Source organism: Salvelinus alpinus, chromosome 12 (genome assembly GCF_045679555.1).
Source record: "Salvelinus alpinus chromosome 12, SLU_Salpinus.1, whole genome shotgun sequence".
Classification (NCBI taxonomy): domain Eukaryota; kingdom Metazoa; phylum Chordata; class Actinopteri; order Salmoniformes; family Salmonidae; genus Salvelinus; species Salvelinus alpinus.
The window spans coordinates 24605575-24626744 of record NC_092097.1 but is presented as its reverse complement, the minus strand read 5'-3'; the positions used below and the strand labels follow the sequence as shown (position 1 = coordinate 24626744).

General features: G+C 48.5%; 1 protein-coding gene across 4 annotated transcripts in view; it reads left to right on the top strand.

Moving 5' to 3' along the window:
* Positions 1 to 21170, top strand: part of tfeb (transcription factor EB) — a 126124-nt gene that overhangs the window by 87821 nt on the left and 17133 nt on the right. For all 4 annotated transcript variants that reach the window (XM_071335458.1, XM_071335457.1, XM_071335459.1 and 1 more), the window contains 3 exons: positions 3444 to 3533; positions 12280 to 12397; positions 12880 to 12930. In XM_071335458.1, coding sequence (XP_071191559.1) covers positions 3444 to 3533; positions 12280 to 12397; positions 12880 to 12930 — 259 coding nt within the window. The remainder of the gene's footprint in view (positions 1 to 3443; positions 3534 to 12279; positions 12398 to 12879; positions 12931 to 21170) is intronic.

Sequence of the window (21170 nt, the reverse complement as noted above, 5' to 3'; positions counted from 1 at the left end):
GGTACCGGAGCGCCAAGTCTAGGACCAATAGGCTCCTCAACAGCTTCTACCCCCAAGCCATTAGACTGCTGAACAATTCATATAAATCGCCACCGGACAATTTACATTGACACCTCCCATACACTGCTGCTACTCGCTGTTTGTTTGTTACCTATACATAGTCACTTCGCCCCCACCTACATGTACAGATTACTCCAACTAGGCTGTACCCCTGCACACTGACTCGGTACCGGTGCCCCCTGTATATAGCCTCATTATTCTTATTGTTACTTTTTATTCAAGCCTACTTGGTAAATCTTTTCTTCTTCTTGAACTGCACTGTTGGTTAAGGGCTTGTAAGTAAGCATTTCACGGTAAAGTCTACACATGTTGTATTCGGCGCATGTGGCAAATAAAGTTTGATTTTACACACAAAAAGACTTGCACACAATTACAACGCGGATATACTCTTGCACACTCAACACAAACGCATGTTTGAAAACGCTCTTGTACTAAAGGTCATGTCTAGACTAACAGAACAACCTGTCTCAGCTGTGATAATCTGAGAAGGTGTTGTCCTGTAATTCACTGTGTTTCTGAGGGCCTTTGACCTGATCTCAACAAGACATGTCATAAAGCATGTACACATTCCCTTGATCCATAAATCCTAGAAATGTGTGGGATTTGACATATATAACCCTGCAATATCTCCTATACAACTTTGATTACCAGCCTGTATAAAGATATGGTTTAGAGATTATGTTATTTTCTTCACAGTTTATGGAGACGTCATAATGACTTTATTGCACCTTGTTATGAGGGTCTGAGCCAATGTCACCTCTAAAATCTCTGCTTTTTGTGTGCGTGTTTGTGCGTGTGAGAGTGTATGAAGACTGGCTATTGATCTCGGTGGCATCGACAGACTCATGGCCAGCTCTATAAAGGTGTCACCCAAAGGTTGCTGTGTTAGCTAACTGAGACTAACTTGCTCTGATTGTCATTGCACTTTAAATGCTCCATTATGGCCTTGGTAAAGTAATTACAGTTTAACGAATGACAGGGGATAGCAGACACTGCAAGGCCCTTTGAACCCCACAGACTTTGGTACACACACACGCATGCAGCTTAACTGCACCAGCATCTTCTACAGACCTGAGCAGACCACCAACTGCAGAGTTCAGAAGTGCATCCCACAACTACAAGAGACAAACAACAGAACCGTTAGTTAACCTTAACCTTCGATCAGTTAGCAGAACAGTTAACCAACACTGCTGAGCCAAAAGGCTCTCGTCCTCTGTGACGAAGTGCATTTATGCACACTGTCTAATCTTCCATTAGGCCCTATATTAAAATAGCGTGCTATTTATCTTATGCATTTTGCTATTTCTTTCTAGAAAAATTATACTGCACATGACTATATTATTCTTCAGCTCCTTTGTAAGCAGTAAGCTACTGTTTATAGTTCATGCCCAGTTCTGTAGGGACATTTTTGTATTGAAAGTTATTTTCGTGTAACTGGTTCGACAAATTGCGGTTATTTTCCTGTCTCTAACCTTCCAGAGTGAAACGATGTTTCTGTGCACAGAATCATTGTAACACTCACGAGTTAGAGACTCTGTTTGTTTCATTCTGTTAATGCTTTCCTTTGTTCATACTTCCCACGTTGTGTCGGAGCTCCTTGTGTCCTGTCTGTGGCAGGAGTGTGCACTCCTTTGTGCACCACTATATGTTATTGGGTTTCCGTCATTCGCCGGTTCCATTCATGTAAGAATTACTGTTTAACAGGGTGTACATGAAAGTGGTCACGTCTGTTTTAGACAGGATGTATGTAATGGGGTCATTATGAGTAAGCCAGTTACATTTGTATACCAGTTATGTGGTTACTTGTCATTGGACATGGATAGGTCTCAGGGAGGGGCTTAGAGGATAGAAGTGCCTGTTTTGGTATTTCTGGGTAGTTTGGGTTTGGTGACAGTGGGGAGGCTGCTTGAGCCTGGTTACCCCCAACCTGTAATAGCTATGGAAGCTACAGTGTAAGCCTGTTTTAGGCTTAGTGCAGTTTATTTTGTTTGACAAGTAAGTCTATTGTGTGTCTGTTTACCTTGTAAATATTAATCGCCGGCTATCAGTGTTGAACACTAAAAGTAAATATGGACACCTTTGCAACAGAACCTTCTGCCGCATCCTGAATATCTGCCCTTAAGACCGCATCTCTACGTTACCTATTTCACATCCTAGAGAGAAACATAGACCATTACGTACTGTATGTTGCAGTCCAACCAAGGTGTAATATTGTAGGTTGAAGGATAAGCTTATTGTGTTCAATGAAAGTTCAATAAAAAGTTAATGATAAGTGTATAGTACAAGTCATCATATTAACACTTTATTTGGATAGTCCATCTGAAGATGCACTACAGACTATCTACTAACCCTAAGCTTATCCTAACCCTAAGCTTAACCCTTACCCTAACCCTTATTCTTAACCTAACCTTAGCAAGTAGTTGCTTATCCACAGATAGTTTGTTGATAGTATGACCATCTGAAGAGCATCTACAGATGGAAAGTCGGGACTACCCAAATGAGGTGTGACCGCCGTCATAATTCATTTTAACCAAAGATTATGGATATACTGACAAGATACAGGTCTCTCCACCCTAAACAATGGAAGTTGTGGTCCACAAAGTGGCACGGGGGGCTGTCTAGCTTCCTCCTATCCTTTCTTTGGGTTGGTGGATACATCTCATTATTGTAATCCTTTTTTGAAAATTCAATGAGGGTTGTTGATGGCAACTTTCAGAAAAAACACTTCATATTGGCGTTGTCTCGAGATGGCGGTTGCCTGTATTCAATGGAGAGAGATGCTATGCTACTATGCTCATGCCATGAATATGCATAGCCATCTCCAGACAACTCCGATATTACGTGTTTTTTCTCAAAGTTGCTGGGATGACAAGTCCTACTTGTATCAGTACACTCGTAACAATTTAACCATTACGAAACTTCTATTAGCTAAAAATGTCTGAATGAAACCTCACGTAGCAAATAAGCCATTAATTTCTTTGTTGACCAAATTCGACATTCTCTCATTGACCTCCATACAAAAACTCCTTGCATGGTGGGCGAAACAATGAAAAAACACCACCTGCTGGACGGAATCAGATTTTCAGCCGAATTGATCCTCTCACTTCCTCTTCCTGTCTGTTCTAACACATTTTTCAGTTAGCTGTTTCACACTTCAGTGTTAATGCACTCCATATTATATAGGAAACGTACTTTATCCACCACAAATGTATAGCACCTACAGTATCTGCAAGAAACGCCTCTTATGTGATAATAAAGTTGATCGTCTCTCTATGCACAACATGGCTGCCTTAGTCTGTCTGAATATATTCTCTGGTATCACTGATCTAAATGTATATTAATGTAGAAGTATATTAACAATTTTTCCCTCGTTGTTGGCACAGATGGATGAGGTCATCGATGACATCATCAGCATGCAGTCGAGCTATGATGACATCCAGCAGTATATTGACCCTCTTCAGATGTCCAACACTGTAAGTATTAAACCATACAGTCACTACGTACCTATAGAAAGTCATTTTCACCTGGGTGGGATTGTGAAGGGTTGAACACTTGAACTGGTTGAAATGCTTACATAAAGGAATAGGTAGGTTACGTGAATGGGTGTTGAGATAAGACTTATATTTTAGGGCAATTCCATGGTAACTGAGTGACACTGACACTCGGATCTTTAACTTTAAAATGTATGTCAAACCAAAACCAGTGATTGCAAAGTCAAGCAAACCATACGACTCTATGCACAATGACTACATTTAACAATTTCCACTGAAGATTTTACAAAAATACATTAACATGAAGAACAGTGCCTATGCAAAGTTAGGTAACAGAATGAGGGCACAAACAGAACAAACCGTCATTCTGTTACCCAACTTTGTATTTGCACTGTTCTTCATGTTTGTGTTTTTGTAAAAATGAAGTGAATATTGTTAAAAGTACTCCTTGCGTGTTTCTTCAACAGAGTTGTATGGTTTGTTTAACGTTGCAGTTGTTGATTTTCGTTAGACATACATTTTAATGTGAAATATCTGAGTCTGTCCCCCTTCTCATCCCTCTATCCTTATCTACCTCTAACCCCTGTCTTACCCCCTCTTGTCTTTTTTGGTCCACGTCCGCCCCTCCCTGTGTGAGTCAATGGGGTGATTATGCCGACTCATCAGGACTGAGGCTGTGACTGGGCTCTGAGAGGAGAAAGAGACTCCTTGTTCCGTTTATCATAATCCCTCCTTCTTTTGCTACAGGCTCCTCCGTGTGTTTGTGTCCCATCTTAAAACTACTGTTGCTGTTTTACTACTGTTATTGTTGTTGATGCTGTTGCATGAAACTTCCCAAACTTCAAAATGGCTGATATTTGATGTTGACTGGGGGGCATTTGGCCTGTGGGCTGTTTGTTCCTCAGTGTTTAATGAATAACTGCTGATCTATAGTGGCTTCAATCAGCTGTCTGCTGCTGCTGCCTTCCCACCCCAGGGGAAACCTTCAGTTGGCTTAAAGGAATCTAAGTATTTAATTGATTTAAATTATTGACGTGAAGTGCTGTGGTTTCAGAGACCAAGATAGGCATTCGTAATCCTAAAAAAATGCAGTGGTCCAAGAGTGTCCATCTTAGAGCAGAAGCACAGAGCTCTGTGTTTAAAGGAATGGCTCCGAATTAACAATTAAACCACCACCAGTTAGAGTTCAACTTGTTTACAAGGCATTCAGAAAGGGAGGAGGAGGCAGAGGCACAGGAGAGGAGGAGGAGGGGAACAGGGGATGAGGGTCATTTGTGAGAGGGAAAAACAGGCTGAAAGTCCAGTTAGGGGAAAGTTCACTTAAACGGTGTGGAGAGGTAGAAGAGAGAGGGATTTGGTGAGACGGATGTTAGTCTCTGAGGGCTGGAGCAAGTAAGTGTTAGAGAGAGAGTGTGTGTAAGAGAGTGAGAGAGAGAGTGAGAGCGCACAGGCCCACAGAAGGAAGGATGAAGGAGATGAATAAGACGTATGCCATCGTGGAGATGATAGACGGGGAACAGATCCAACTGGTAAGAAGTCTGCGTTTTACTGTGTGTGTGGCTGGGGAATATAAGGTTTGTGTGTTTGTTCGCCCATCTTGGTCAGTATTGAGGCAGGCTAGTTAGGAAAGTTATGCCCCCCTGCACCCCCCTCTGGGTTGGTGAGGGCTGGGGCTGGAGCCGGGGCAGGGGGGTCAGCTCTAACTCCCAGCCTCAGGTCTCTGATTAGGGGATGAGCCTAGCCCTCGGGCCCCTGGGGCTGGTGCTGGAGGCTGAGGGGGAGCAGCTCTTTGATATGGTAGCGGTTGAGCTGAGCCCTGCCACTGTGGGCAAACTTCCAGTGAGGGACAAGCTCGGCCATAAGAGATAAGACACACAATAGGATGTTAATTGTCCAGCATGAAGGTTGCTGCTGGCCTCTCCTCTGTCTCCCTTCTTTGGCCCAGTTCCCTCAGCCCCTCGCTGTGTGTGTGTGAGTGGAATAGAATGGCATTCTCTGGGTTTATCTCTTGGTGCTCATGCTGCAGTTGATTGGCTCTTGATTACTCAGTGTGTGTGATGATACTCAATCTCATAGTCATTGATTAGATTGTTATTTTACTATTGATCGGCTCTCAGGCAGCTAAGTTGAGCCATATGGAACTCTGATTTGCACACAGGGACAGTGGTATAGTGTGTGTGTGATAGTGGCTCCGTGCATGAATGCAGCTCTCTGGAGGGACTATTGATGGTGGTTGCTACAATGTTGCCCCAAATGTGCTTGTATTTTTAGTTTGGTGTAGTCTGATTTAATATACAGGCCTCTAAATAGTTCTGCTGTTCTCTTTCTCTTGGTCTCTCTCTGTCTGAGATGTGTAAAATGAGATCCCTCAGGACTAATGTTAGTTACCTCTCCTCTCTGTTTTTGGAGGTTCTCGCCTCGTTAGCTTTACTTAAACACTGAGTTTTCCCCCTAATGAATGAAACTCATCTGCTAATCTGTGACCAGGATTATCGCGGTAAACTCAGTGGAATGTGGGAGTTTAAGGAGGACTTGGGAATGCTGCAGAGAGAATAATAAGCATGACTGACCTGGGTCTGAATGTGTGTGAGAGAGAGTTTGTTATAAAATGGATAGTTTCTCGCTGTGTGTGTGTGTGTGTGTGTGTGTGTGTGTGTGTGTGTGTGTGTGTGTGTGTGTGTGTGTGTGTGTGTGTGTGTGTGTGTGTGTGTGTGTGTGTGTGTGTGTGTGTGTGTGTGTGTGTGTGTGTGTGTGTGTGTGTGTGTGTGTGTGTGTGTGTGTGTGTGTCTGGGCGATGGGAGACAGCAAGAGTCAGTGGTTTGAGACTAAAGCATTCTGGGTGAGAGAAGGGGGAGGAAGGAACAAGGTGAGCAGAGGGTTTCACCTAACTTAACTGCATGTCCCTGGTTTGATAAAGGAGAGGAAGACCCTACTGATGATGGGATTTCCTTTTGATCAGTGTAGATCTGAGGTCTCGGTCCACATAGCCTGTAGTTTTACTATGTGTGTGTGAGACCTGGCTGCGTTTCAGTTGTCTCAATGATAAGGTATCTGGCTCTCTTATCTGTCAAGCCTCATTAGTATTGTAGAATAGACATTCAACCACATCCTCAAGTTGTTCTATTATTGTAAACCAGCACGTTTCATCACCAATCCCTCATGAGGGAAGTTGACTAGTAGTAGCCATAGGGACTGCTTCAGAAGTTAAACAACGTCTACACAACTTATGCAGAGGACACCGCTAGTCTTCCACACAGATGCTGGGTTACAGATGGGGTCAGAGAATCCACAAAAAGACTTTGACCTGCCACCAGACAGCGAGTGAATGCAAGCATTTTGCCAGACTGTGCCTCAAAACCTAATGTCTACCTGGCCCACCACTCCACCCTGGACTTGAACAGTCTTTACGAGCAGGTCCACCTCTACAAGGTAGCAATCCCAACTTTTGCCAGCACCCTGAAGGATGTCACCCTCAACCGTAGCCCCAGCACCTCACACAGGAGCAACAGAGCAACGGACACCCCGCCCAGTGAGAACCACTCCTAGACCTGCACCAAGAGGACCTACGCCCAGACCACAGCATCACCAGCCACACCCCAAGCAAACCCTGGACACACCCTGTATAGGCTCCCCCATATCAGACATATTCTGCCCACCCCATTCCCCCCGCACACTGCGGTAAGGACCTCAACATGACAAGAGGACATACTGCATGCCCAGGCTGTGAGCAGAGCAACATGCCCAACCCTCACTATTACACCCGCCCAAGCCCCATCCTGCAACCTAAGAGGTATGTGTCAGATGCTCAACATGCTCTGCTCACACCTACTGTGATGGTCCAGACCTAAACCACACAAAAACAACACTAGACACTATGGAACACAAAGCTATTACTATCTCATCATGGAATGTACAAGGTCTGAGGTCATCTGCCTTTGGCCTAAAGAGCAGGAACCCAGACTTCATCAAAGCAATTGGAAATACAGACATTGTCATCCTACAAGAAACATGGTATAAATGAGACGGACCCACTGGTTGCCCTCTAGGTTACAGAGAGCTGATAGTCCCATCCATCAAACTACCAGGTGTGAAACAGGGAAGAGACTCAGGGGGTGTGCTAATTTGGTATAGAGCAGATCTAACTCACTCTATTAAATTAGTTAAAATAGGAACATTTTACATCTGGCTAGAAATTAATAATGTACGACAGACCACATATTCACCCTTCACACCCTAATTGACAAGCAAACAAACCAAAACAAAGGCAAAGTCTTCTCATGCTTTGTTGATTTCAAAAAAGCTTTTGACTCAATTTGGCATGAGGGTCTGCTATACAAATTGGAAAGTGGTGTTGGGGGGAAAAATATACGACATTATAAAATCCATGTACACAAACAAGTGTGTGGCTAAAATTGGCAAAAAAACACATTTCTTTCCACAGGGCCGGGGGGTGAGACAGGGATGCAGCTTAAGCCCCACCCTCTTCAACATATATATAACGAGCGAGGGCACTAAAACAGTCTGCAGCACCATCTGGATAAAAATACTTTAATCAGTTATAGAACCCATTGCACTTTACGGTTGTGAGGTCTGGGGTCCACTCACCAACCAACAATTCACTAAATGGAACAAACACCAAATTGAGACTGCATGCAGAATTCTGCAAAAATGTCCTCCATGTACAACATAAAACACCAAATAAGGCATGCAGAGCTGAATTAGGCCAATACCTAAGAGCGAGCGAGATTTTTCAAAATCAAAAGAGCTGTTAAATTCTACAACCACCTAATAGGAAGCTACTCCCAAACCTTCCATAAAGCCATCACCTACAGAGAAATGAACCCGGAGAAGAGCCCTCTAAGCAAGATGGGCCTGGGGCTCTGTTCACAAATGGAAACGGAAATGGACCCCACAGATCCCCAGGACAGCAACACTATTAGACCCAACCAAATCACGAGAAAACAAAAAGATAATTACTTGACACATTGGAAAGAATTTACCAAAAAACTGAGAACTCAAATGCTATTTTGCCCTTAACAGAGAGTACACAGTGGCAGAATACCTGACCATTGTGACTGACCCAAACTTAAGGAACGCTTTGACTATGTACAGACTGTGAGCATAGCTTTCCTATTGAGAATGCACAATGCCCACAAAATGAGGTGGAAACTGAGCTGCACTTCCTAACCTCCTGCCAAATGTATGACCATATTAGAGACACATATTTCCCTCAGATTACACTGACCCACAAAGAATTAGGTGAAACACCACAGTGTACCATCACAGCAGCAATGTTTGTGACCTGTTGCCGCGAGAAAAGGGCAACCATTGAAGAACAAACACCATTGTAAATACAACCTATATGTTTATTTATTTTCCGTTTTGTACTTTAACTATTTGCACATCATTACAACACTTTATATAGACATAATAGACATAATATGACATTTGTAATGTCTTTATTCTTTTGGAACTTTTGTGAGTAATATTTACTGTTCATTTTTATTGTTAAACAAAAGTTATCTATTTCACTTGCTTTGGCAATGTAAACATATTTCCCATGCCAGTAAAGCCATTGAATTGAATCAAGCCATACAGAGATAAGAGAGAAGGGATGATTGTGTATGTCAGAGCAGAGGCACTTTTAGAGGCAGTATTTTCCAGGTGTGATATTGGCCTGAGATCTTCTGCTATCTTCTCTTTACAGCCAGTCACTACACATGTAACACACTGTGTGTTTATAACGTTTGATCTGGTTCAGAGGGCTAACCAGGGTTACCCACAATATGATGCCATAAAACTCTCATGAGACACCGACTGCTCGTTTGTCTATTCTACTCTCCCTCCCTCGCTCTCTCTCGCTCTGTCTGCTCTCTCTCGCTCTGTCTACTCTCTCTCGCTCTGTCTACTCTCTCTCGCTCTGTCTACTCTCTCTCGCTCTGTCTACTCTCTCTCGCTCTGTCTACTCTCTCTCGCTCTGTCTACTCTCTCTCGCTCTGTCTACTCTCTCTCGCTCTGTCTACTCTCTCTCGCTCTGTCTACTCTCTCTCGCACTGTCTACTCTCTCTCGCTCTGTCTACTCTCTCTCGCTCTGTCTACTCTCTCTCGCACTGTCTACTCTCTCTCGCTCTGTCTACTCTCTCTCGCTCTGTCTACTCTCTCTCGCTCTGTCTACTCTCTCTCGCTCTGTCTACTCTCTCTCGCTCTGTCTACTCTCTCTCGCTCTGTCTACTCTCTCTCGCTCTGTCTACTCTCTCTCGCTCTGTCTACTCTCGCTCTCGCTCTGTCTACTCTCGCTCTCGCTCTGTCTACTCTCGCTCTCGCTCTGTCTACTCTCGCTCTCGCTCTGTCTACTCTCGCTCTCGCTCTGTCTACTCTCGCTCTCGCTCTGTCTACTCTCGCTCTGTCTACTCTCGCTCTGTCTACTCTCGCTCTGTCTACTCTCGCTCTGTCTACTCTCGCTCTGTCTACTCTCGCTCTGTCTACTCTCGCTCTGTCTACTCTCGCTCTCGCTCGCTCTGTCTACTCTCGCTCTCGCTCGCTCTGTCTACTCTCGCTCTCGCTCGCTCTGTCTACTCTCGCTCTCGCTCGCTCTGTCTACTCTCGCTCTCGCTCGCTCTGTCTACTCTCGCTCTCGCTCGCTCTGTCTACTCTCGCTCTCGCTCGCTCTGTCTACTCTCGCTCTCGCTCGCTCTGTCTACTCTCGCTCTCGCTCGCTCTGTCTACTCTCGCTCTCGCTCGCTCGCTCTGTCTACTCTCGCTCTCGCTCGCTCGCTCTGTCTACTCTCGCTCGCTCGCTCTGTCTACTCTCGCTCTCGCTCGCTCGCTCTGTCTACTCTCGCGCTCGCTCGCTCGCTCTGTCTACTCTCGCTCTCGCTCGCTCGCTCTGTCTACTCTCGCTCTCGCTCGCTCGCTCTGTCTACTCTCGCTCTCGCTCGCTCGCTCTGTCTACTCGCTCTCGCTCGCTCTGTCTACTCGCTCTCGCTCGCTCGCTCTGTCTACTCGCTCTCGCTCGCTCGCTCTGTCTACTCGCTCTCGCTCGCTCGCTCTGTCTACTCGCTCTCGCTCGCTCGCTCTGTCTACTCGCTCTCGCTCGCTCGCTCTGTCTACTCGCTCTCGCTCGCTCGCTCTGTCTACTCGCTCTCGCTCGCTCGCTCTGTCTACTCGCGCTCGCTCTGTCTACTCGCTCTCGCTCTGTCTACTCGCTCTCGCTCTGTCTACTCTCTCTCGCTCGCTCTGTCTACTCTCTCTCTCTCGCTCGCTCTGTCTACTCTCTCTCTCTCGCTCGCTCTGTCTACTCGCTCTCTCTCGCTCGCTCTGTCTACTCGCTCTGTCTACTCGCTCTCGCTCTGTCTACTCGCTCTCGCTCGCTCGCTCTGTCTACTCGCTCTCGCTCTGTCTACTCGCTCTCGCTCGCTCGCTCTGTCTACTCGCTCTGTCTCTGTCTACTCGCTCTCGCTCGCTCGCTCTGTCTACTCGCTCTCGCTCTGTCTACTCGCTCTCGCTCTGTCTACTCGCTCTCGCTCTGTCTACTCGCTCTCGCTCTGTCTACTCGCTCTCGCTCTGTCTACTCGCTCTCGCTCTGTCTACTCGCTCTCGCTCTGTCTACTCGCTCTCGCTCTGTCTACTCGCTCTCGCTCTGTCTACTCGCTCTCGCTCTACTCGCGCTCGCTCTCGCTCTACTCGCGCTCGCTCTGTCTACTCTCGCTCTACTCGCTCTCGCTCTGTCTACTCTCGCTCTACTCGCTCTCGCTCTACTCGCTCTCGCTCTGTCTACTCTCGCTCTACTCGCTCTCGCTCTGTCTACTCTCGCTCTCGCTCTGTCTACTCTCGCTCTACTCGCTCTCGCTCTGTCTACTCTCGCTCTCGCTCTGTCTACTCTCGCTCTACTCGCTCTCGCTCTGTCTACTCTCGCTCTACTCGCTCTCGCTCTGTCTACTCTCGCTCTACTCGCTCTCGCTCTGTCTACTCTCGCTCTACTCGCTCTCGCTCTGTCTACTCTCGCTCTACTCGCTCTGTCTACTCTCGCTCTACTCGCTCTCGCTCTGTCTACTCTCGCTCTACTCGCTCTCGCTCTGTCTACTCTCGCTCTACTCGCTCTCGCTCGCTCTGTCTACTCTCTCTCCCGCTCTCGCTCACTCTGTCTACTCTCGCTCGCTCTTTCTGCGCTCGCTCACTTTGTCTACTCTCTCTCCCGCTCTCGCTCACTCTGTCTACTCTCGCTCGCTCTTTCTGCGCTCGCTCGCTTTGTCTACTCTCGCTCGCAGCCCTCTAAGGTAATTGAGGGTGATCTCAGATCACTCAGATCTCAGTGAATTTTATGGAAAAAGGAGTTTGGCCTCGACCCTTGAGGTTTCCAGCCTTGTTTTTAAGATGTTCCTAGGTTTTGTTCATGCATGGTTTCCTGAATGTTGTTGTGTATCAGGCAATCGCCCAACCACAAGGGCTTAAAGTGGGGTCCTAACTGCCTTGAAAATAGGGTGTCTGGTAAGGATAGTATACTGTATCTACCTATCGTTTCTCCATCTAAAGGATGTGCTTGGTTCATTGTTTGAACCCATTCTTCATTGAACTTGATGATAGATTCATTGACTGGTAATTCATATAACCCCTGCTTAACCATACTATATTCCAATCTCACAAAGAGAGTCACCCTAAATACTCTTATTGAGATTATAGAGTGAAATGTAGGTTGTGGTGCTCATTCTGATGTGTGTGTCCTCCCCAGCTCCCTCTGTCCAGCAGTCACCTGGACGTGTACACGGGCCCTGGGATGACCGGTCAATCCATCGCCATGACCAGCAACTCCTGCCCAGCTAACCTGGCCATCAAACGAGAGCTGACGGGTAGGACCAATCAGGGACAAGCTTAGACACAGCAAACAAGCAGCCAGCTCTCAGACATTTACAGCTTTCAGAAACATAGTAACCAATCAGAGACGGACCTGCAGGCCAGATGTTTTCCCCACCTGGTTTCCCAGGTCTGAATCAGATGCTAAGTAATGAATGGAAACCAGCAGACCAAAACCAGAAGGATTAGATAGTTCCAAATACATGGCTACCAGGGGTATATTTTTCTCTAGAGTGAGGGGATGATTTAATGTAATTTGTGCTGAGTTTGAATTCAATTCATAAATTAAGCTAATTAACTAATGATTAGGGAGAAATACTGTATCCATGCATAAACTAAATCTCAATGAATTTAGTTAAAGTGAGCCTCTAACATGATTTTCAAACTCTATGACCCCAAACTATATACAGAAATCACACTCACTATACATACTTTGGGGACAGTGTTAGTTCATTGCTTGTTGTTTTTATCAATGCAGAAACCCGTGCAATGGCCAAAGAGAGACAGAAGAAAGACAACCACAACCTGAGTGAGTTTATCCCCCTCCCCCTCTCTTGCACGCTTTCTTTCTCTCTCACTTTCACCCTCCCTCGCAAAAACACAATAGGAATGAGTGTGCACTTTTTCAACATCCATCATTTTTACTACCTCGCACTGCTTAAAGTACACCAGCCACTCTCTGTCTGTCTGTCCCTGCCACTCTGTCTGTCTAAAAACACACACACAGTGGTTTATTCAGCTGACACAGTCTAACCCACAGGTAGATGGTTAACCCACAGCTGTCTGCTGCTCTGGCACTAAAGTCTAATTGCCTGTGACACTTTCTCGGTCTCTCTTTCTCGGACTCTACCTCTCTTTCTCGGGCTCTCTTTCTCGGACTCTCGGTCTCTCTCTCGCTCTCTCACGGTGTGTCTCGCTCTCTCGCGGTGTCTCTCTTTCGCGGTGTCTCTCTCTCGCGGTGTCTCTCTCTCGGTGTCGCTCTCGCTCTCTCTCACGGTGTCGCTCTCTCTCTCACGGTGTCGCTCTCTCTCTCACGGTGTCGCTCTCTCTCTCACGGTGTCGCTCTCTCTCTCACGGTGTCGCTCTCTCTCTCACGGTGTCGCTCTCAAATTCAAATTCAAGCTGCTTTATTGGCATGAAAAACATTGTGTCAATATTGCCAAAGCAACAATGTATACAATATACATTGTAATAAAATTATACACAATGACAAATAATAATATAGAATAGTCTCTCTCTCTCACGGTGTCGCTCTCTCTCTCACGGTGTGTGTCTCTTTCGCTTTCTCTCACGGTGTGTCTCTCTCTCTCTCTCACGGTGTGTCTCTCTCTCTATCTCACGGTGTGTGTCTCTCTCGCTCTCTCTCTCACGGTGTTGGTCTCTCTCTCACGGTGTTGCTCCTCTCTCTCACGGTGTTGCTCCTCTCTCTCACGGTGTCGCTCCTCTCTCTCACGGTGTCGCTCTCTCTCACGGTGTCGCTCTCTCTCACGGTGTCGCTCTCTCTCACGGTGTCGCTCTCTCTCTCACGGTGTCGCTCTCTCTCTCACGGTGTCGCTCTCTCTCACGGTGTGTGTCGCTCTCTCTCACGGTGTGTGTCGCTCTCTCTCACGGTGTGTGTCGCTCTCTCTCACGGTGTGTGTCGCTCTCTCTCACGGTGTGTGTCGCTCTCTCTCACGGTGTGTGTCGCTCCCTCTCACGGTGTGTGTCGCTCTCTCTCACGGTGTCGCTCTCTCTCTCACGGTGTCGCTCTCTCTCTCACGGTGTCGCTCTCTCTCTCACGGTGTCGCTCTCTCTCTCACGGTGTCGCTCTCTCTCTCACGGTGTCGCTCTCTCTCTCACGGTGTCGCTCTCTCTCTCACGGTGTGTGTCTCTCTCACGGTGTGTGTCGCTCTCTCTCTCACGGTGTGTGTCTCTCTCACGGTGTGTGTCGCTCTCTCTCTCACGGTGTCGCTCTCTCTCTCACGGTGTCGCTCTCTCTCTCACGGTGTCGCTCTCTCTCTCACGGTGTCGCTCTCTCTCTCACGGTGTCGCTCTCTCTCTCACGGTGTCGCTCTCTCTCTCACGGTGTGTCTCTCTCACGGTGTGTCTCTCTCACGGTGTGTCTCTCTCACGGTGTCGGTGTGTCTCTCTCACGGTGTCGCTCTCTCTCTCACGGTGTCGCTCTCTCTCTCACGGTGTCGCTCTCTCTCTCTCACGGTGTGTCTCTCTCTCTCTCACGGTGTGTCTCTCTCTCTCTCTCGCTCTCTCTCTCACGGTGTGTCTCTCTCACGGTGTCGCTCTCTCTCTGTCACGGTGTCGCTCTCTCTCTCTCACGGTGTGTCTCTCTCTCTCTCACGGTGTGTCTCTCTCTCTCTCACGGTGTGTCTCTCTCTCTCTCACGGTGTGTCTCTCTCTCTCTCTCGCTCTCTCTCTCGCTCTCTCTCTCGCGGTGTCTCTCTCTCTCGTTCTCTCTCTCACGGCGTCGCTCTCTCTCTCACGGTGTGTCTCTCTCTCTCACGGTGTCTCTCTCTCTCGCTCTCTCTCTCACGGTGTGTCTCTCTCTCGCTCGCTCTCTCACGTTGTGTTTCTCTCTCTCTCGCTCTCTCTCTCACGGTGTGTCTCTCTCTCACGGTGTGTCTCTCGCTCTCTCTCTCACGGTGTGTCTCTCGCTCTCTCTCTCACGGTGTGTCTCTCGCTCTCTCTCTCACGGTGTGTCTCTCTCTCTCTCGCTCTCTCACGGTGTGTCTCTCTCTCGCTCTCTCTCTCACGGTGTGTCTCTCTCTCTCTCTCGCTCTCTCTCTCACGGTGTGTCTCTCTCTCTCTCTCGCTCTCTCTCTCACGGTGTGTCGCTCTCTCTCTCTCTCTCGCTCTCTCTCTCACGGTGTGTCTCTCTCTCTCTCGCTCTCTCTCTCACGGTGTGTCTCTCTCGTTCTCTCTCTCACGGTGTCTCTCTATCGTTCTCTCTCACGGTGTCTCGCTCTCTCTCACGGTGTCGCTCTCTCTCTCACGGTGCCCCTCTCTCTCTCGCTCTCTCACGGTGTGTGTCTCTGTCTCTTGCTCTCTCACGTTGTGTCTCTCTCTCTCGCGCTCTCTCTCACGTTGTGTCTCTCTCTCTCTCGCTCTCTCTCTCTCACGGTGTCTCTCTCTCTCGCTCTCAAGGTGTGTCTCTCTCTCTCACACGGTCGGTCGGTCTCTCTCTCGGTCTCTCTCTCAATAATAATAATTATGAAAGAGATAATAGTAATAACAATAATACTAATAATAGGTAAGTTACTATTTACTATGCAGATGTTATCGTTCAGTGTCCCTCAGGCTATGGCAGGCAAATACATATTTGGCTGCAAGAGGAGCCGTTGCTTCTTCGCCCATGAGTATTTTTAGTTTTTCCTCTGGGTTTAATAAGTTAAAATTTTGAATAAATTTAGTAATATCTGTGAATAATGAATCTCTTGGTGAGGACTATTCATCACAGTAAAGGAGAAAGTGCATCTCTGTCTCTACCTCCCCTGTCGTGCAGTGACCACATACACGCTCCTCTTTGGGTAGCCATGTCTTTTTATGTCTGCCGGTTTCTATTGCCAATTGATGGTCACTCATCCTGTACTTGGTAAGGATCTGTCTCTGCTTCGTATCTCTGACAGAGTAGAGATATTCAGCCAATTCATATTCTCTGTTTAGGGTCAGATAGCAGTTTAGTCGGCTTTGGGATTTTGTTTCGTTTTTCCAATGTTGTAAATATGAGTCCTTTGATTTGTTCATGATTTTGTTTATTGGAATTCTTTATTTTGAAGCAGTGCTGGCTGGTGTCAGCTTGGTTGATTAGGTCCAACACCAGCTGACTGAGAGGGCTCGTTTCTGGGCTCAGCTCTTGGGTTTGAAGTGCTTTAAATTGCATACTTGAATTTGGACTTGAATTTAGATGTAGCCAAAACTTTAATGATCTTTTCTGTGTTTTCATTACTACTGGAAAGCGGCCCAATTCTGCCCTACATGCATTAGTTGGTGTATTTCTCTGGACTTGTAGGATTTTCCGACAGAATTCTGCATGTAGGGCTTCAATTGGATGTTTGTCCCACATTTTAAAGTCGAGTTTGAGTGGCTCCCAAACCTAATTTCCGTAAAGAGCTATTGGTAGGATTACACTGTCAAATATTTTGGTCCAAATTCTAATTGGGATTTTGAATAACTTCATTTTATTGCATACAATGCTCTGCAGGCTTTTTCTTTGAGTGCATTCAATGCCATATTAAAGTTTCCCAATGCAGATATGGTCAGACCAAGGTATGTGTAATTTTTTGTTTGTTCAATTATGGTGTTCGGTTGGAAATGTTGCATAGCAGGTGTTCTTGGTGTTGTAGGCATGTCCCTGGCTCTGTCTGCTGCAGGTGAGGTAGGTAGAGGGACACTGAGGGCTTGTTGGTGCTGTAGGCATGTCCTTGGCTCTGTCTGCTGCAGGTGAGGTAGGTAGAGGGACACCGAGGGCTTCTTGCTGGGTCACAGAGACCGTTGGGGCCTGCTTTTCTCCATCTCCCTCCTTGACTTTTTCCTCAGTTTCTGAGATGAGTTCAGCTTCTACTTTTAGGGTAGCAAACCTATTCTCAAAAGCCTGGAGGCTTGAATCATTGCCTTGTATCAATACAGTTCCATTATTATATAAGTTTACTGTTTGATACGTGTTGCTATGGTCAGCTTCTTCAAAAATGCAGATCTGACATCCTTGGCTGATGCCTCTCTTTTTTGAGAAAGGGAAATGGTTGCAAATAACCTTTTTCCATATGTGCCCTCGTTTGGTATTAAACATTTAATTTGCTCTTGTTTTGCAACTGGTAAGATCTCCAAACAGGCATTCATGGTTCTGTCCCATCAACAAACCTTTGAAACTTTTCTTAGCTTTCTCTGTTTTGATGTCTGGTGGGTAAACCATTTCCATAGCAACGCTGGTGATGTTGGCTACAATGTTGTAATAGAAGCGTTGTTTCTTGTATTATTGTCTCTTGTGTCTTTAGAGGACTGTTTCACTTTGATGTCCTTTTTCTTCTGTCCTTAGATATTCTTTGTTAGCTAGCTAGCTTCTTCCAGTAGAGGCCCTAGCAACTGCCTAGCAACTGGTAAACAATTCAGCTAGCTAAGATAACTGTACAATTTTATGAAAAATACACTGCTCAAAAAAAAGGGAACACTTAAACAACACAATGTAACTCCAAGTCAATCACACTTCTGTGAAATCAAACTGTCCACTTAGGAAGCAACACTGATTGACAATAAATTTCACATGCTGTTGTGCAAATGGTATAGACAAAAGGTGGAAATTATAGGCAGGTGGTGACCACAGACCACTTCTCAGTTTCTATGCTTCCTGGCTGATGTTTTGGTCACTTTTGAATGCTGGCGGTGCTTTCACTCTAGTGGTAGCATGAGACGGAGTCTACAACCCACACAAGTGGCTCAGGTAGTGCAGCTCATCCAGGATGGCACATCAATGCGAGCTGTGGCAAGAAGGTTTGCTGTGTCTGTCAGCGTAGTGTACAGAGCATGGAGGCGCTACCAGGAGACAGGCCAGTACATCAGGAGACGTGGAGGAGGCCGTAGGAGGGCAACAACCTAGCAGCAGGACCGCTACCTCCGCCTTTGTGCAAGGAGGGGCAGGTGGAGCACTGCCAGAGCCCTGCAAAATGACCTCCAGCAGGCCACAAATGTGCATGTGTCTGCTCAAACGGTCAGAAACCGACTCCATGAGGGTGGTATTAGGGCCCAACGTCCACAGGTGGGGGTTGTGCTTATAGCCCAAAACCGTGCAGGATGTTTGGCATTTGCCAGAGAACACCAAGATTGGCAAATTCGCCACTGGCGCCCTGTGCTCTTCACAGATGAAAGCAGGTTCACATGCCCAGGCGTTGTAGGGAGGTCATACAGGCACGTGGAGGCCACACACACTACTGAGCCTCATTTTGACTTGTTTTAAGGACATTACATCAAAGTTGGATCAGCCTGTAGTGTGGTTTTCCACTTTAATTTTGAGTGTGACTCCAAATCCAGACCTCCATGGGTTGATAAATTTGATTTCCATTGATAATTTTTGTGTGATTTTGTTGTCAGCACATTCAACTATGTAAAGAAAAAAGTATTTAATAAGAATTTTTCATTCATTCAGATCTAGGATGTGTTATTTTAGTGTTCCCTTCATTTTTTGAGCAGTGTAGTTACTTTCTCAAAAGCCTATCTTTGTTTGTTGCTTGTTTTGTCTCCTATTCAGTCTTGTAGTTTTCTTTTGCTTTTTTCCGATGTACTTCACTCTAAAAACCATGTAAATTTCAATATTTGTAGGAGCTCATTTTTTCAGCAGCTGCTGCTCAATTTAGAACTCCGGGTCTCTCTCTCTCTCTCGGTCGGTGTCGGTCTCTCTCTCTCGGTCGGTCGGTGTCGGTCTCTCTCTCTCGGTCGGTCGGTGTCGGTCTCTCTCTCTCGGTCGGTCGGTGTCGGTCTCTCTCTCTCGGTCGGTCGGTGTCGGTCTCTCTCTCTCGGTCGGTTGGTGTCGGTCTCTCTCTCTCGGTCGGTCGGTGTCGGTCTCTCTCTCTCGGTCGGTCGGTGTCGGTCTCTCTCTCTCGGTCGGTCGGTGTCGGTCTCTCTCTCTCGGTCGGTCGGTGTCGGTCTCTCTCTCTCGGTCGGTCGGTGTCGGTCTCTCTCTCTCTCGGTCGGTCGGTGTCGGTCTCTCTCTCTCTCGGTCGGTCGGTGTCGGTCTCTCTCTCTCTCGGTCGGTCGGTGTCGGTCTCTCTCTCTCTCGGTCGGTCGGTGTCGGTCTCTCTCTCTCTCGGTCGGTCGGTGTCGGTCTCTCTCTCGGTCGGTCGGTGTCGGTCTCTCTCTCTCTCGGTCGGTGTCGGTCTCTCTCTCGGTCGGTCGGTCGGTGTCGGTCTCTCTCTCGGTCGGTCGGTCGGTGTCGGTCTCTCTCTCGGTCGGTCGGTCGGTGTCGGTCTCTCTCTCGGTCGGTCGGTCGGTGTCGGTCTCTCTCTCGGTCGGTCGGTCGGTGTCGGTCTCTCTCTCGGTCGGTCGGTCGGTGTCGGTCTCTCTCTCGGTCGGTCGGTCGGTGTCGGTCTCTCTCTCGGTCGGTCGGTGTCGGTCTCTCTCTCGGTCGGTCGGTGTCGGTCTCTCGGTCGGTCGGTCGGTGTCGGTCTCTCTCTCTCGGTCGGTCGGTCGGTGTCGGTCTCTCTCTCGGTCGGTCGGTCGGTGTCGGTCTCTCTCGGTCGGTCGGTCGGTGTCGGTCTCTCTCTCGGTCGGTCGGTCGGTGTCGGTCTCTCTCTCGGTCGGTCGGTCGGTGTCGGTCTCTCTCTCGGTCGGTCGATCGGTGTCGGTCTCTCTCTCGGTCGGTCGGTCGGTGTCGGTCTCTCGGTCGGTCGGTCGGTGTCGGTCTCTCTCTCGGTCGGTCGGTGTCGGTCTCTCTCTCGGTCGGTCGGTGTCGGTCTCTCTCTCGGTCGGTCGGTGTCGGTCTCTCTCTCTCGGTCGGTCGGTGTCGGTCTCTCTCTCTCGGTCGGTCGGTGTCGGTCTCTCTCTCTCGGTCGGTCGGTGTCGGTCTCTCTCTCTCGGTCGGTCGGTGTCGGTCTCTCTCTCTCGGTCGGTCGGTGTCGGTCTCTCTCTCTCGGTCGGTCGGTGTCGGTCTCTCTCTCTCGGTCGGTCGGTGTCGGTCTCTCTCTCTCGGTCGGTCGGTGTCGGTCTCTCTCTCTCGGTCGGTCGGTGTCGGTCTCTCTCTCTCGGTCGGTCGGTGTCGGTCTCTCTCTCTCGGTCGGTCGGTGTCGGTCTCTCTCTCTCGGTCGGTCGGTGTCGGTCTCTCTCTCTCGGTCGGTCGGTGTCGGTCTCTCTCTCTCGGTCGGTCGGTGTCGGTCTCTCTCTCTCGGTCGGTCGGTGTCGGTCTCTCTCTCTCGGTCGGTCGGTGTCGGTCTCTCTCTCTCGGTCGGTCGGTGTCGGTCTCTCTCTCTCGGTCGGTCGGTGTCGGTCTCTCTCTCTCGGTCGGTCGGTGTCGGTCTCTCTCTCTCGGTCGGTCGGTGTCGGTCTCTCTCTCTCTCGGTCGGTCGGTGTCGGTCTCTCTCTCTCTCGGTCGGTCGGTGTCGGTCTCTCTCTCTCTCGGTCGGTCGGTGTCGGTCTCTCTCTCTCTCGGTCGGTCGGTGTCGGTCTCTCTCTCTCTCGGTCGGTCGGTGTCGGTCTCTCTCGGTCGGTCGGTCGGTGTCGGTCTCTCTCGGTCGGTCGGTGTCGGTCTCTCTCTCTCGGTCGGTCGGTGTCGGTCTCTCTCTCTCGGTCGGTCGGTGTCGGTCTCTCTCTCTCGGTCGGTCGGTGTCGGTCTCTCTCTCTCGGTCGGTCGGTGTCGGTCTCTCTCTCTCGGTCGGTCGGTGTCGGTCTCTCTCTCTCGGTCGGTCGGTGTCGGTCTCTCTCTCTCGGTCGGTCGGTGTCGGTCTCTCTCTCTCGGTCGGTCGGTGTCGGTCTCTCTCTCTCGGTCGGTCGGTGTCGGTCTCTCTCTCTCGGTCGGTCGGTGTCGGTCTCTCTCTCCCTCTCGGTCGGTCGGTGTCGGTCTCTCTCTCCCTCTCGGTCGGTCGGTGTCGGTCTCTCTCTCCCTCTCGGTCGGTCGGTGTCGCTCTCTCTCTCCCTCTCGGTCGGTCGGTGTCGCTCTCTCTCTCCCTCTCGGTCGGTCGGTGTCGCTCTCTCTCTCCCTCTCGGTCGGTCGGTGTCGCTCTCTCTCTCCCTCTCGGTCGGTCGGTGTCGCTCTCTCTCTCCCTCTCGGTCGGTCGGTGTCGCTCTCTCTCTCCC